Below are 14064 nucleotides of genomic sequence, written 5' to 3' on the forward strand. Positions count from 1 at the left end.
TTGGTTAATGATTGTTTTGTGATTGTTTAATCGTTGCGTTAAATATTAAAGTGTATTTCGTAAAAGTTGATGGTTTTTCATTTTTGTTGTGCTGCGCTGAGTGGTAGTGCACTTGGGTAGGCTGAACTGCTTTAAGAGGGCTTGAAAAGAGGTCCTATCAGACCCTGATTGACCCAACCCTCGCACACTGGTACCAGTCATCCCCAAGTCCAAACAGCTCCATATACTCTCATACAACATCAACCCATCTCATATCCAGCCTGTGCCGTCCTCGTTCAGCAGAATCTATCCGGTCAAACACAAGCTGAGCATATGGTGGCTTGGCATGCGGGCTCCGTGACCCAGCCAATGTCACCTCACTTAAACACACAGGCTCGCACAATGTAGTGTCCTACCTATCCAGGGGTAGGAGGGACTCTAGGTAGTCAGTACTGTATAGCTAAATTAAATAGATAAATTACATAAAAACACTAAAACACATAACCCCTAGAAGTAGATTCCTTTGGTAGAATCTTCCGGTGGCAGAATACATATTCTGGAAGATGTCACGAGGTGTCTTAGGAGTCGCCATCTTAAAGAAAGGTGACATCATCTTTTGGTAGGGAGAAGCCTGGTGTCTCAAGATGAAACTGGGAGCGTGCTGTTCCCGGCCTCACCAAACAATGTCTGAAAATAACCAGTAAAGTTTCCATTAGAACCCAGGAGAGATACTTGTAGAAACTGTAATAACTTTGAAGCACTGCTGCTAACTTTCATTGGTGAAGACTGAGGGCTTGTGCATCGTGGTAAGCCTTGACTTACCTGGAACTGTCTGGCGGGCCTCTAAAGAGATTATCTTGGCTACACACGAGTGCTCCACTTTCTCAATCACCGAGTGCTTTCTTGTTAGGTACAGTGCACACAACCTCACCAGTAGAGTGCTGCAGCCCAGAGTTTAATAGAAAAGAGTGTTATAGAATAGTGTTTGTATATGTAATGATGACTTGACAAACTTCTCTTGAGATGGCACTTTATTGAAGACACGTTCACTTGACATCAGGCAGAGACCCCACTGCAACATTCCCGAGTCTCCCGTGCATCTCCCTTATATACAAACCGAGGCCACGCCTCGCTCGACTGGTAGACTCTACCATCCTCTTCCGTCACCTGACCACACTCCCTTCTCGATCATTCCCGTAGCCACCAGTCCCTTCATACTCACAACTGCTGTCCCTGGCATTACCTCCGGTGGCCACTAGTCCACTCACTAAAAAATAATCAACAATTAGAGCAGAATGACAACCCACATACGCATCGATAGAACCCGTCGCTCGACCATATAAAACAACAATGCAATATGACGAGTGAGTGGTGTAAGCTACCTCACACGAACAACAATAACCATAGTAGGCTACACACAAAAAAAATTTTGGCCTTGAGAATCAAAAGTCCACTTTGTGGTTTGGAGAGCCACTATCGCAGTCATAAAATTTTCGACCGGGTTCTTGACGCCAGTCCATCACACGTGGCAGAGTCTTGTGGGCCTCTGAGGCTCAGAGGGTCGAATTCTGTAAGTGGCACAATGCACTTCCCGGGTCGCACAATTACTTTGGACGACTGCCCTGGCACGTCAGATATACCAGACCCCGGCTGCACAGGATATGGAGATGAGATGTCTGGGCAGGGATGAAAAATGGTTTGAGGCGCAATGGGTGGACAAACCAACGGCGATGCCCCGCTTGTACTCTCACGCAGCGGCACCTGCACACAATGCAGCTTCCCTCTGTCACCGACAGCCCAAGGAAGCACGCGCTTGCGCCGCCCTGTGCTCTTCTCATTAGCGGCTTGTGCCCTGGCAATATTTCCCCTCACCGCAGTACGTGCCTCCGATACCCGGCCAAGCGTAACCTGCAGTGGCACGGGTACGTCCTGTATTTGTTTCTTTGAAGCCGTAGCCAGTTGAGCCTCTATGGAGGGTTCGTGCTCCCACCCATACATTAGAAATAAAGGGGGAAAGCCTGTAGAGGCATGTGGAGCCATCCTGTACGCTGCCAGAACTCCTGGGCCATGCAAGTCCCAGTCCGTCTGTGCCTCATTCACTGCTTGAGAGCATAGATGTTATCGTCCTATTCAAGCATTCTACCATTCCATCCGTTTCCGTTTGAGACCATTGTATGCTCATGTCACAGTTCAAAATTTTAAATATATATAAAATGAGACCGCAAATGACTCGAATGCAAAACATTGCAGTCATTTGAAAACTTCGAAGGAACCTCCTGACAACATTTTTTTTTACTTTCCATGCTTAAGAACGGATTACACAGCATAGCAGCTCAAATGGGATTACAGTGAAACTTTGGATTGCGAGTAACTTGGTCTGCGAGTGTTTTGCAAGACGAGCACATTTTTAAAATAAATGATCATTTGATAAACGAGCGATGTCTTGCAAGACGAGCAGTACGTACAGTACACGCGTTGTCTGCCGAGCGTCACGTGATCACAACTGAGCCAATGGTTCTTCTCTCTCTCTCGCTGCGGGATTGTGGGTAATCATCTCCCATGCTCGGTCTCAGTCGGCGTGCCTCACTCGTATAGTCCAACATCCGTGCGAGCGTATACTGTTTACTACAGAACTATAGTGTTGTGACCACATGTGTGTGCGTAAAGCATTTTTTTTGTGTCCAAGTGTAGTGACTGTTCTTTAGTAACTGTACTGCAAGTGAAAGTCGTCCTACACAATAACCCTCCCTCCTCCTGTCCTCTCTCTTGTCTCCCTCACACCAGTCACGATTAGATGTAATTAATAAATTTGATTACATTATATTCAATTTAAATAATAAAAATATAAAAAGGTATTTTGTATTTACAATTTTTATATGAATACAGTATTTTGGGGTTGTGGAACGAATCATCTGAGTTTCCATTATTTCTTATGGGGAAATTCGCTTTGATATACGAGTGCTTTGGATTACAAGCAGGTTTCCGGAACGAATTATGCTCGCAATCCAAGGTTTCACTGTATACATGCAAACATCTTCCCCTTACTGGTACACAAATGGCCACTTGCAGGTCGGTGCTGAGTCACATTATACCACCCAGGGAAAGGCTGTTATTACAGGGTTTCCTGGGCTTAAAACAAAACTGCTCTCCAAGATGTTTGCTTATATTTGGTTATGGGTACAATACATTTTCATCAGTATTTTTGCGATGGAGCCCATGTGAGGTCTTGATTGCTGTGTTCCTACTTGCCCGGTAGGGTTCCCATGTACTTACAGATGATGGAGAGCATAACTTCATCAGTACCACCACCAATAGAAACTAATCTGCCATCCCTGGGAAAACAAAACGTCGTGGTTTATATTCCTGCAATGAAAACATATTTCAGTGCCACAGCTCGTATGAAGGTGGCATGCAATGTCATCACGCAGCTCTCTGAGATATACGGCTCACCTGAAGAGACGGCTCACGTAAACCTCATTGGTGAAGCCCATGCCGCCCCAGAACTGCAGGCACGCGTCGGTGAGCTCGCGCACCAGGCGACCAGCCTTCAGCTTGGCCATGGACGCCAGCTTGGTCACATCGTGGCCCTGCACGTAGAGATCTGCAAGGCAAATGTGCAGCTGCATTACTCGGCAGCACGTCCTAGCAGCACGAAGACCACGCGCTGCACAGTGCCTGAGGAGGCAGCCAGGAGGCGCAAGTGTAAGCGCGCTGTGCCAGGTCATTAAACTCGGCTTTGTTGCACGGTCGCTAACTACATGAAAAATAAATGGTGAGAGAGTGGTTATGGGTTTGCTGCACATATAGACATTTCATTATCAAGCAATAAACATGTTTACCTTTTTAACTCAGGCAAACACTTATTAAAATGCAAATAATAACTGTGTTTAACCGCACTATGTAAGGTGGCTCAGCGGTAGAGTGAGCAGCTTGCAATTGGAAGGTATAGCTATGCCAGTACGAGACTCTAAACTTTTTTTTATTTTTGTAGAAAGATTGGAGATAGGCTGGTAATTTGCGAATTTGCACCTATCAAGATTGTTTTTTTTAAGAAGTGGAGTGATACGGCACTTCTTCCATATGGATGGGAAAGTGCAGGAGCTGAAAGAGAGGTTCAATAGGTATGAGGGCATAATAGACAGTTCGTCTTTGCAGGCCTTCAGTAGCATGATTGGAAAATATCAAGACGAAATTGATCTTCTGGAGCACTTCCGTGGGCACAGGTACAAATGTCCATAGCGTCGGTGCTATTTCAAGAGGGATTAAGGTGCTGTATGTTGGTGAGCCAGTCGTTGTCAAGTAAACTTGGACCCTCTCCACAATACGTTTCACTTTCGTGACAAAGAAGTCGCAAAAGGACTCGGCAGTGATGTGTTGATCTGGTACACTCACGTGAATGTAGCAGCTTGCTAAACACACCATATTCCGTGAATTTGCTGCTGCCAAAGCCTTGTGGTGGTGGCCAGTACGCAACTCACATGTCAGCTTGGCAGTCACACGACAACATATCTTGAATGCGAGATGGTCAGCCTTAGACTTTGTGCAGTAGTAAGTCCACTAAAGCTTGCTTTGGGTTCTCGTTGACATGGTGGTTTGTGGTGACACCAGCGGTTTTCTTTGCCAGCCAACCCTCTTTGTGGCGGTCTTAAGTGAGGCAGCATGATTCAAGACTATGTGAAAATAAGTGTCTGTCTCGTGAAAATATAAAACATCCATTTCTACATAGGAGGAAGCAGTAGATTACCTGATGGTGGTGCAAATGAGATTGATGTTGATATTTTTGACATTTCTGGAGGCATAGGTGACATTGAGCCATGGGATATATCCCAAAGACATTGAAACCGGATAGGATAGTGGCTGAAATGTTACACACCACAGAAAAGTGGCTGGTTCCAGCACTTTCACAGTTGACATCGAGCCATTTTCGCCCAAATGTGTGGGGGTCCCACCTTGAGCAAGGTGATTCCATGGCCGAGTAAGATGTCGACGGCTAGACCCACGAAGAGCCTGGGGCAGCAGTCTCAAAATATTAAGAGATTTTCAGACCAGCAACAGATTGACATCTCCGGATTGGGATGTCAGCCCGAGAAGGGAGGGCCTAGGGTAACCTGCCATGGCAGTAAACAATGGTGCGGAGACCTTGTAGTGACGTTCGGCCATCGCAGCGCAAATGAGGGGTGGCCGACAGGCACCATACAGTGAGGGAAAAAAGTATTTGATCCCCTGCTGAATTTGTACGTTTGCCCACTGACAAAGAAATGATCAGTCTAGAATTTTAATGGTAGGTTTATTTGAACAGTGAGAGACAGAATAACAACAAAATCCAGAAAAACGCATGTCAAAATGTTATAAATTGATTTGCATTTTAATGAGGGAAATAAGTATTTGACCCCTCTGCAAAACATGACTTAGTACTTGGTGGCAAAACCCTTGTTGGCAATCACAGAGGTCAGACGTTTCTTGTAGTTGGCCACCAGGTTTGCACACATCTCAGGAGGGATTTTGTCCCACTCCTCTTTGCAGATCTTCTCCAAGTCATTAAGGTTTCGAGGCAGACGTTTGACAACTCGAACCTTCAGCTCCCTCCACAGATTTTCTATGGGATTAAGGTCTGGAGACTGGCTAGTCCACTCCAGGACCTTAATGTGCTTCTTCTTGAGCCACTCCTTTGTTGCCTTGGCCGTGTGTTTTGGCTCATTGTCATGCTGGAATACCCATTCACGACCCATTTTCAATGCCCTGGCTGAGGGAAGGAGGTTCTCACCCAACATTTGACGGTACATGGCCCCGTCCATTGTCCCTTTGATGTGGTGAAGTTGTCCTGTCCCCTTAGCAGAAAAACACTCCCAAAGCATAATGTTTCACCTCCAAGTTTGACGGTGGGGATGGTGTTCTTGGGGTCATAGGCAGCATTCTCCTCCTCCAAACACGGCGAGTTGAGTTGATGCCAAAGAGCTCCATTTTGGTCTCATCTGACCATAACACTTTCACCCAGTTGTCCTCTGAATCATTCAGATGTTCATTGGCAAACTTCAGACGGGCATGTATATGTGCTTTCTTGAGCAGGGGGACCTTGCGGGTGCTGCAGGATTTCAGTCCTTCACGGCGCAGTGTGTTAACAATTATTTTCTTGGTGACTATGGTCCCAGCTGCCTTGAGATCATTGACAAGATCCTCCCGTGTAGTTCTGGGCTGATTCCTCACCGTTCTCATGATTATTGCAACTCCACGAGGTGAGATCTTGCATGGAGCCCTAGGCCGAGGGAGAATGACAGTTCTTTTGTGTTTCTTCCATTTGCGAATAATCGCACCAACTGTTGTCACCTTCTCACCAAGCTGCTTGGCAATGGTCTTGAGCCCATTCCAGCCTTGTGTAGGTCTACAATCTTGTCCCTGACATTCTTGGAGAGCTCTTTGGTCTTGGCCATGGTGGAGAGTTTGGAATCTGATTGATTGCTTGTGTGGACAGGTGTCTTTTATACAGGTAACAAGCTGAGATTAGGAGCACTCCCTTCAAGAGTTACCTGTATAAAAGACAGCTGGGAGCCAGAAATCTTTCTGATTGAGAGGGGGTCAAATACTTATTTCCCTCATTAAAATGCAAATCAATTTATAACATTTTGGCAATGCGTTTTTCTGGATTTTGTTGTTGTTTTTCTGTCTCTCACTGTTCAAATAAACCTATCCTTAAAATGATAGACTGATCATTTCTTTGTCAGTGGGCAAACGTACAAAATCAGCAGGGGATCAAATACTTTTTTTCCCTCACTGTAAGTATTGAGTTCTGCGCTGACAGGCTCCGAGTATCGCTCAAAGTTGTATTCCATGTTTTTCCTAATGTTTTGAGTTACTTGCAGAGTCAATGACTTCGAGAAGTTGTACTGCACTAAGCTAAGAGTTGTGATAAGCTAAGAGGTGTGTGAAGTTAAGTGGAAATTTGAATTATTGCTACTATAATGAGCCAAGAATGTCTGTTTGTGTGTAACGCGCATGACGTCACTCCACATGCCGCCCCCCCCCCCCCCCATCATTAATATTCATGAGCGGGTGGATTTGTACACTCGCGCAAATTTGCTTCAAGTTTGTCGTTTCTTTCTTGAAAGTTAATCTAATAAATAATTCTACGCAGCAACGAAATGGATTTGGTGTCTTTATTTATTTCTTCAGCACTTGAGACAAAAGGTAAGTCAAATTTATGCTTCTACATTATGGTAAGATAGAAATTACTCGGTTATTTTCCAAATATTGTATCGAATTCCAATTTATTCAACCCCAGTGACCGAAAGCAGAAGAGAATAAAGTATCAGAGCAGTGAATTAGAACAAATTGAAGGTCAGTTATATACAGTGCTTCAGCGACATGAAATGAGGTGTTTTATGACGTAGTTTTGTGCCAGATTCACTGGCATTAAATTTATACAAGATACAATGAAACTCTCCTTAATTTTTTCGTAAAATTACAGCTTCCGTCCTAGGACGGGCAAACAAGCTAGTACACCAATATCGAGTGTGCACGAAATGTTGTCCAAGCTATAGACAGGAAAAGTTATGTTGTCCAAGTGATGAATATTCTATGAGTTTTGGAGAGTGAGCGTCGCAGCCCAGAAAAGACCAAGGAAGATTTTAGAGAAAGACATTTCAGTAATAGTTAAACAAGTAGACTGACCAACTCTTTAAAGAAAGGTGGAGATGAAAAATAATAAATACATACAAAATAAATAATGATAGGGGGTAGAGGAAAAAGAGTTTGAGAGAGCGAGCACACAGGAGTGGTGAATACGCCAGTCAGACCAGTGATAGTGCAGCCCTAATATTCAGACTCATACATACACTGGCATGCGCACAGACACACAAACATAAAAACATTTATACACGCACACACAAAGACCCTTCATTGGACATGCAGGTGGTCGGGACAAATACGAACACAAACACACGCATTAACTCAGGTGGCAGGAGAAAGATGGAGAGCTGTACAAATAGTAAGATAAGAGAGTAAACATGAATAAATCTAAGATAAGACAATTGAGATAGAGACAACGGAAAGTAAGTTTAAATAGAAGTGAATAACAAGAAAAAATAAATAAAATATTAAAGTTAATTGCAGGCAGGTATGGCAAACAGCTTTGTTCCCTGCCAACCCGAAAATGCCTCAGGTCAACAAAGGTCATCCTACACAGACCAACCTCTGCAACAAAATTTGTCAAAATTGCACAATTTGCACAGGACTGTAAACAGATGAGCACTCAGTTTAACACGTAGGCTTTCGCGACCAATATTGAGCACTGCCTGAGTGCACATTTGAGCAGGAAACCACTTTGAATTTTCAGCGTAAATAAGCACAAGCTGAAATGGCTACAGACAGCACTCACCCACAGCACGGTGGAGCAGTGAGCGCAGCAACTCCACTTCAGTCTGGAGCTCCGCGAGACGGAAATGCACCATCTGGTTGTTGAGGATCGGCTGCCCAAAAGCCTGACGACTCCGCGTGTACTCTATTGTCTCCTGTATCACCACCTCCATCGGATGCAAGACTGCGCAGAGTGGAAATACAAGACACCAGTATTGACGTTTACAGAGAGTGACTCGTGGCCAGGCGGCTCAGTGGTAGAGCGAGTAACTTGTAATCGGAAGATACAGGCGGCAGGACGTGGTGCTGGTCACACACCCCTTCTGTGCTGGGCCAGCCTTAATAGGTGCTAGCTAACACCATTCCCAATGACGTGTGTGGGCTACACAAGGGTGTTTATTTTCTATATGTAGAGGGTATATACTTGGACATTGACTCCGTCCATCATCCCACCAGGGGTCTATAAAATTAGTACCAGTTTGCATCAACAGTGGTTACCCAATGGAAACTTGCCTCCATGTGGAGTTTCTACAACTGGTTCAGGGCTGTGAAATTTAGATGAACACCACCTCAATTCTCATTTGAGCACAAATCGCTTGGATTTATGATTCACGATTATGTGCATGCTCATTAGAAAATAATTGTATTACCTGCATCATAAATTACTCTATAAAGCGATGGTTGAACATTAATTAGTCCACCATCACCTTAAACACCAATCATGATAACCATTATTTTCGCAGGTGAATTATACAGGTTCCTCAGCAAAAGACACCAAAATTTTCACCATATGCATTTCCTAAAATAATAGACTTCTTCATGACCCTTGGGCTACACCCATTTCAAACCTTTTAAAACAGTCTGCCTCAGCAGCAGACCATGCTTTCCCACCTGATGACAGACGCTTGTGTTGCGCCCGAAACGTCGTGATTTATTTTATACCTACGTGACTTTAACGAAAGAACCAAAGACTAATAGACGTAAAATTATAGCTTACAAAACACACGTTTAGAAGTTTTGAATGAAGTAATCACATTTTCAATATCCTTTTATTTACGCTTGGACTCATCTTTCTTCCAAAGTGGTATTTATATTCCATCACAAACCTGCCCTGCTAAAGACATCACTGCCTAGCCTCGTCTCCGTGGCCTTGCGAACAATCCCACTGCAGGGGAGCTGTGAGGTCAAGAGGTGCACGGCTATGGAAGCGAATTGGGAAGAAGAGAGAAGAGAGGACGAGTCTGAGCGCAGCACGTACTGTTTGCCGTTGCCCACAGCCGCTCCTGCTGGAACTGCAGCATCTGGTAGGTGAAGCCCTTTCCCTCTTCCCCAATGCAGAATTTGGCTGGCACACGAACGTCCTCAAAGAATATCTGTGCCGTGTCAGAAGAATGCATGCCAATCTTGTCCAGATTTTTGGCTACATGCACACCTTCAAGAAGAAAACATTTTCTGTTAGATAAACAAAGACACTGAATTGGTAACAATCACACCTTTGTTAATGTATAACCTGGATATAATTTGCACAATCATCTGTAAATGTATTAAATGCTCCATAAACACGAAGCCAAGATGTTCTTCATCATAGACTCAAAGAAAGCTCTATCACTCGTCTGGGGATGCCATCCTGCCCCGGTACTGTGGCTGAGTCATTGCAGGATGCAATCCAGTTGGGCTAAAGTAGCCACAGTTTGTGTCAAGCAACCTTGAGAAAAGCGATCGGATTGCACTGCATTGCACTCATCAACCATAAGGACAAATCCAGGATGAAATACCACGCAACTGGGCACAGTTCAATCCACACTGCAGCCAAGGGTGACTTGAGTAGAGATAATTTCACACACCCCTACGAATACAAAGATCCTCTGTATAACCAGACTAGACTGTTGGGGTAAGCGAGTTGCCCTAGAGGAGGCCTAGGACTGGTTCATATATTCTAGATTTAAAGCTTTCATGACTGCTAGGATCCATACTCTTTGGTTCTATTGGGTAAAGTCACGTAGGTGAAAATAAAATAACAAAAAATCACGACGTTTCGGCCACAACACAAGCGGCCTTCATCAGGTGAAGGGACGAGACTGTCTGGAGGACAGCGCTAGAGTGGAAGAAGCCACGCTTAGATCACGACCTTTAAGCTGTGTGAGAAGAAAAAGACCAAGCGCCTTGACAAAGGAATTAGCATATAATTAAGCATTGAAATGGCTCATTGAAATAGCTAAGTTAAATTCATGAAGCAATTCAGATCTACAAACACAGACACAATTTCAACCGAGAGGATGGTTTCAAATTAAGCAACCATTGGAAAGATGTTCTAAATCGAACTAAACATTAAACTAATTTCAATGGTACAGTATATTTTTCAAGTAGTGGTACCCCAAACTGTCGCAGCTCTTATAAATCCTCCCTTTTCACACCATCAATAGGTAAACTCCCCCTCCCCCCTTTCCCCCCCCCCCCCCGCGCCAAACTGCAGGTCCACCGGCACGTATACCACCTCTTTCCTAAAATCCGCCAATCAAATGCTATTTTTTATGCTAATTTCTTTGTCAGAACACCTTGTTTGCTCGCACACAGGTCCGATGTCTGAGCATGGTTGTGTTTCGCTAAATTCTCCTGTTTGATGAGTACTAGGTGCCTCGGTGAATGTATATGCTCTAACTTTAACACAGCTATTTCTGTGACCAGTTACAAGCTAATCACTCAGCTATTTCAATGCTAAATTCGATGCTAATTCCTTTGTCAAGGGGTACCTCTGCGGATGTGTATACTTTAACTTAGCTATTTCAATGAGCCATTTCAATGCTAAATTATATGCTAATTCCTTTGTCAAGGAGCTTGGTCTTTTTCTTCTCACACAGCTTAAAGGTCGTGATCTAAGCGTGGCTTCTTCCACTCCAGCGCTGTCCTCCAGACAGTCTAGTCCCTTCACCTGATGAAGGCCGCTTGTGTTGTGGCCAAAACGTCGTGATTTTTTGTTATTTTATTTTCACCTACGTGACTTTACCCAATAGAACCAAAGAGTCTGGTTCATATAATCGTCACGGTTGTTGGTCGTGTCCGGGAATCTACCTCGGCCCATCGAATTCGGAGTGCAATGCAATAACCTTGCCACGGTTGCGAGATGTTAACTACCTCGCCTGGTATACAGGACATCGTGGTGTCAATCCCAACCACGACACCTGTATATTTGAAGTTTGCATGTTCTCCCTGTGGTTGTGTGGATTTCTCACCAGTTCGTCCAGTTTGTACCTTCACATTTAGAAACACGCGTTTCAAGAATTTGGCTTCTATAAGTCACTTCACTGGGCTATCATTTGTGGCCAGGTCGCATCTTCAAAATAGCTATATAGCTCAGTGGGCCTTACCTGGTAAAATAAATAAGTTTAGTTTACTTCTGCTCCCCATCAAGTGCACACACTCCCACATATACATATTTACACATGCAACAAAGCCGTCCAGTCTTTTACAGACTGTTGGGGAAAGTGCTGTTAGCGAGCACATATAAAGACCAACACATTCTACAAAAGAGGTCGTGCAGTAAGCACCGTGCCCAGCAGCCTTTGTCTACTCAATGCTTATGTTTACACTGTGCAATGGACAATCATTTAAGCACGCGTTTAACCCAGCTGATATTAATCAATTCTAAGAGTTACAAGTGAACGACTTAATCGAACATAATTGTGTGAACACAAAAAACGAGAATCAAACTCTGGGACCCACCTGAGCGATCCATGGGCACACATATCAGCGACTTGTTCTTATGCGGGGGCCCGGCACTCGTGTTGGCCAGCATGCACATCCAGTCCGCCTGGCTGCCCGACGTAATCCACATCTTCCCTCCATTTATCACATACTCATCCCCCTTGCGCTCCGCCTTCGTGTGGATGCCTGTTGGGCCACCCGCACAACAACGCTCTATGAGGTGACACTGTGACACTGCTGAATAGTTAAAGTTTAAAGTTTGTTTTGTTTATCCCAGGTGAGAACTCAAGAGACCAGGATGAGTAATTTTCAAGAGTACCCTCTGTCACCAAAACTAATATGATAAAAACAAGTTCAAGAATGAAGCAAAGAGAAACCAAAGCAAGAAAAAAATCACCACAAAAACAACCGCATTGTAGAAAAAGTCCGGAAGTACAAGGACCGCATGAGCAAAGACGTGTGCAAGAAGAAGAAGAAAAATAAATCGAAGAGAAAGTGCGTCCTCATGTATAAGCACAAGCATCAGTACCATTTCGTTTTTTATGTTTCAAGTGAAATGTCAATTCAATTTTATTTTGCGGAATAACATTTTGTCTGCTGTTTGCACTTATTGATTCTGTTTTATTTTCGTAAAATTTCCGAAGCACTCCTCTATATGGAGAATTGTTATTTTTAATAAGCTGTAATTTTTTGACATTCTCAGATTTGCAGTTTTTTGGGCCTCAATTTTTAATTGGAGGTCACATATTTGGGCTTCCTCTTCATGTCCAGCCCCTTCCTTCAGGCTCCACCCATTCCTCTTTTTGCCCTACTGTTAAAACCCTTTTTCCTCCTTAGGCCCTGCCCCTTTATGTTGAGGCCACGCCCTTTTCTCTTTACAACTAACTTCCTATATATGGCCCACCTCTTGTTTGGGCATGCACCCTTCTCTTTAGGCCCCATACCCTCCTATAAGCACTGCAATGTTTTGCTTAGGCCCTGCCACCTTCCTTTTCAGGCCTGTTTGCTTCCTCTTTAGGTGCCTCCCACTTCCTGTTTAGGACACGCCCCTTTCACTTTTTAATCACGCTTTTTGTTAGGCTCCACCCCTACCTGCTTCGGCCCTGCTCCTTCCTATTTTGAACCCACCCATTATCTTAAGGCCAAGCCCAACCATTTATGTCGCACCCCTTCCTGTTTATGCCCCACCCCTTTCTATTTAGGTCCCCCCCAGCACACAGGCTGGGGATGGTTTGGGTGGTGGTGGGAGTATTCATACACAGCAGAAGGGGTAGGGATGGGTAATTTTCACTGTGACAACCAAAATAGCTCTTAAAGCAGCAATTTACAATAAGATGGACTTACTTGCAACGTCTGATCCTCCAGTAACCTCACTCACACCAACACATGCCACCAGGTCACCAGCAATAGATGGCGCTAAAAACTCTCTTCGTAGCTCATCGCTACCAAACCTGTAATCCATGGGCACACAGGGAGGTGGGGCATTAACATAGTGCAATACCATGCCCTTTACAGCAACATATCCAATTGGCATGAAGAATTATGTTTGTATATAGCATCATTCATGCAAATTGCAGATCAAAATGCTGTAGAATATGTAATGTGTACATGTTTTATTTTAATCCATAGGAAACCAGACAAACAGGAAGGCAGCCAGCACCGGTGCTACCAAAACTCTGTGGTTCTTTATCAGGATGTTTGACTAACTCTATTACAAAAAAACACAACACGCACAATAACTATGATTCTTCCCAACAGTGCCATGTGTGTAGTGTGCTCTGCTTATCTGCACTACACACAGAAAAGCCCAGACATTACACACAATAATGGGCATTCATGCACGATAATATGCAGTTTTATCATTCTCACCTGATTGGACATACACAGAGTTTTTAATACAGGTCAGTGAAAGTCCTCTTGCCTCTGACCCTGTTACCCACAACTAATATTCACTGAAATTCAGGTGAATTGGCCAGGTAGTCCAGCAGTAGCACAAGTGGCTTGCAATCAGAAAGTTGCGAATTAAAATTGCGG

The 14064-nt window shown here is 44.2% G+C and overlaps 1 protein-coding gene across 1 annotated transcript in view; it reads right to left on the reverse strand.

Annotated features, from left to right (window-relative positions):
• Window positions 1-992: 992 nt before the first annotated feature.
• LOC116947136 (putative acyl-CoA dehydrogenase 6) overlaps window positions 993-14064 on the reverse strand; it is a 34917-nt gene continuing 21845 nt past the window's right edge. Inside the window, exons 4-9 of the mRNA XM_032962567.2 lie at window positions 13375-13481; window positions 12049-12216; window positions 9587-9760; window positions 8351-8512; window positions 3430-3580; window positions 993-3311 (exon numbers count right to left, since the gene is read on the reverse strand). Of these exons, the coding sequence (XP_032818458.2) occupies window positions 3221-3311; window positions 3430-3580; window positions 8351-8512; window positions 9587-9760; window positions 12049-12216; window positions 13375-13481 (853 nt within the window). The 3' untranslated portion in view covers window positions 993-3220. The remainder of the gene's footprint in view (window positions 3312-3429; window positions 3581-8350; window positions 8513-9586; window positions 9761-12048; window positions 12217-13374; window positions 13482-14064) is intronic.

The sequence above is a fragment of the Petromyzon marinus genome, chromosome 29, assembly GCF_048934315.1.
Source record: "Petromyzon marinus isolate PM22_M1 ecotype Great Lakes invasive population chromosome 29, UKy_Petmar_22M1.pri1.0, whole genome shotgun sequence".
NCBI classification, from domain to species: domain Eukaryota; kingdom Metazoa; phylum Chordata; class Hyperoartia; order Petromyzontiformes; family Petromyzontidae; genus Petromyzon; species Petromyzon marinus.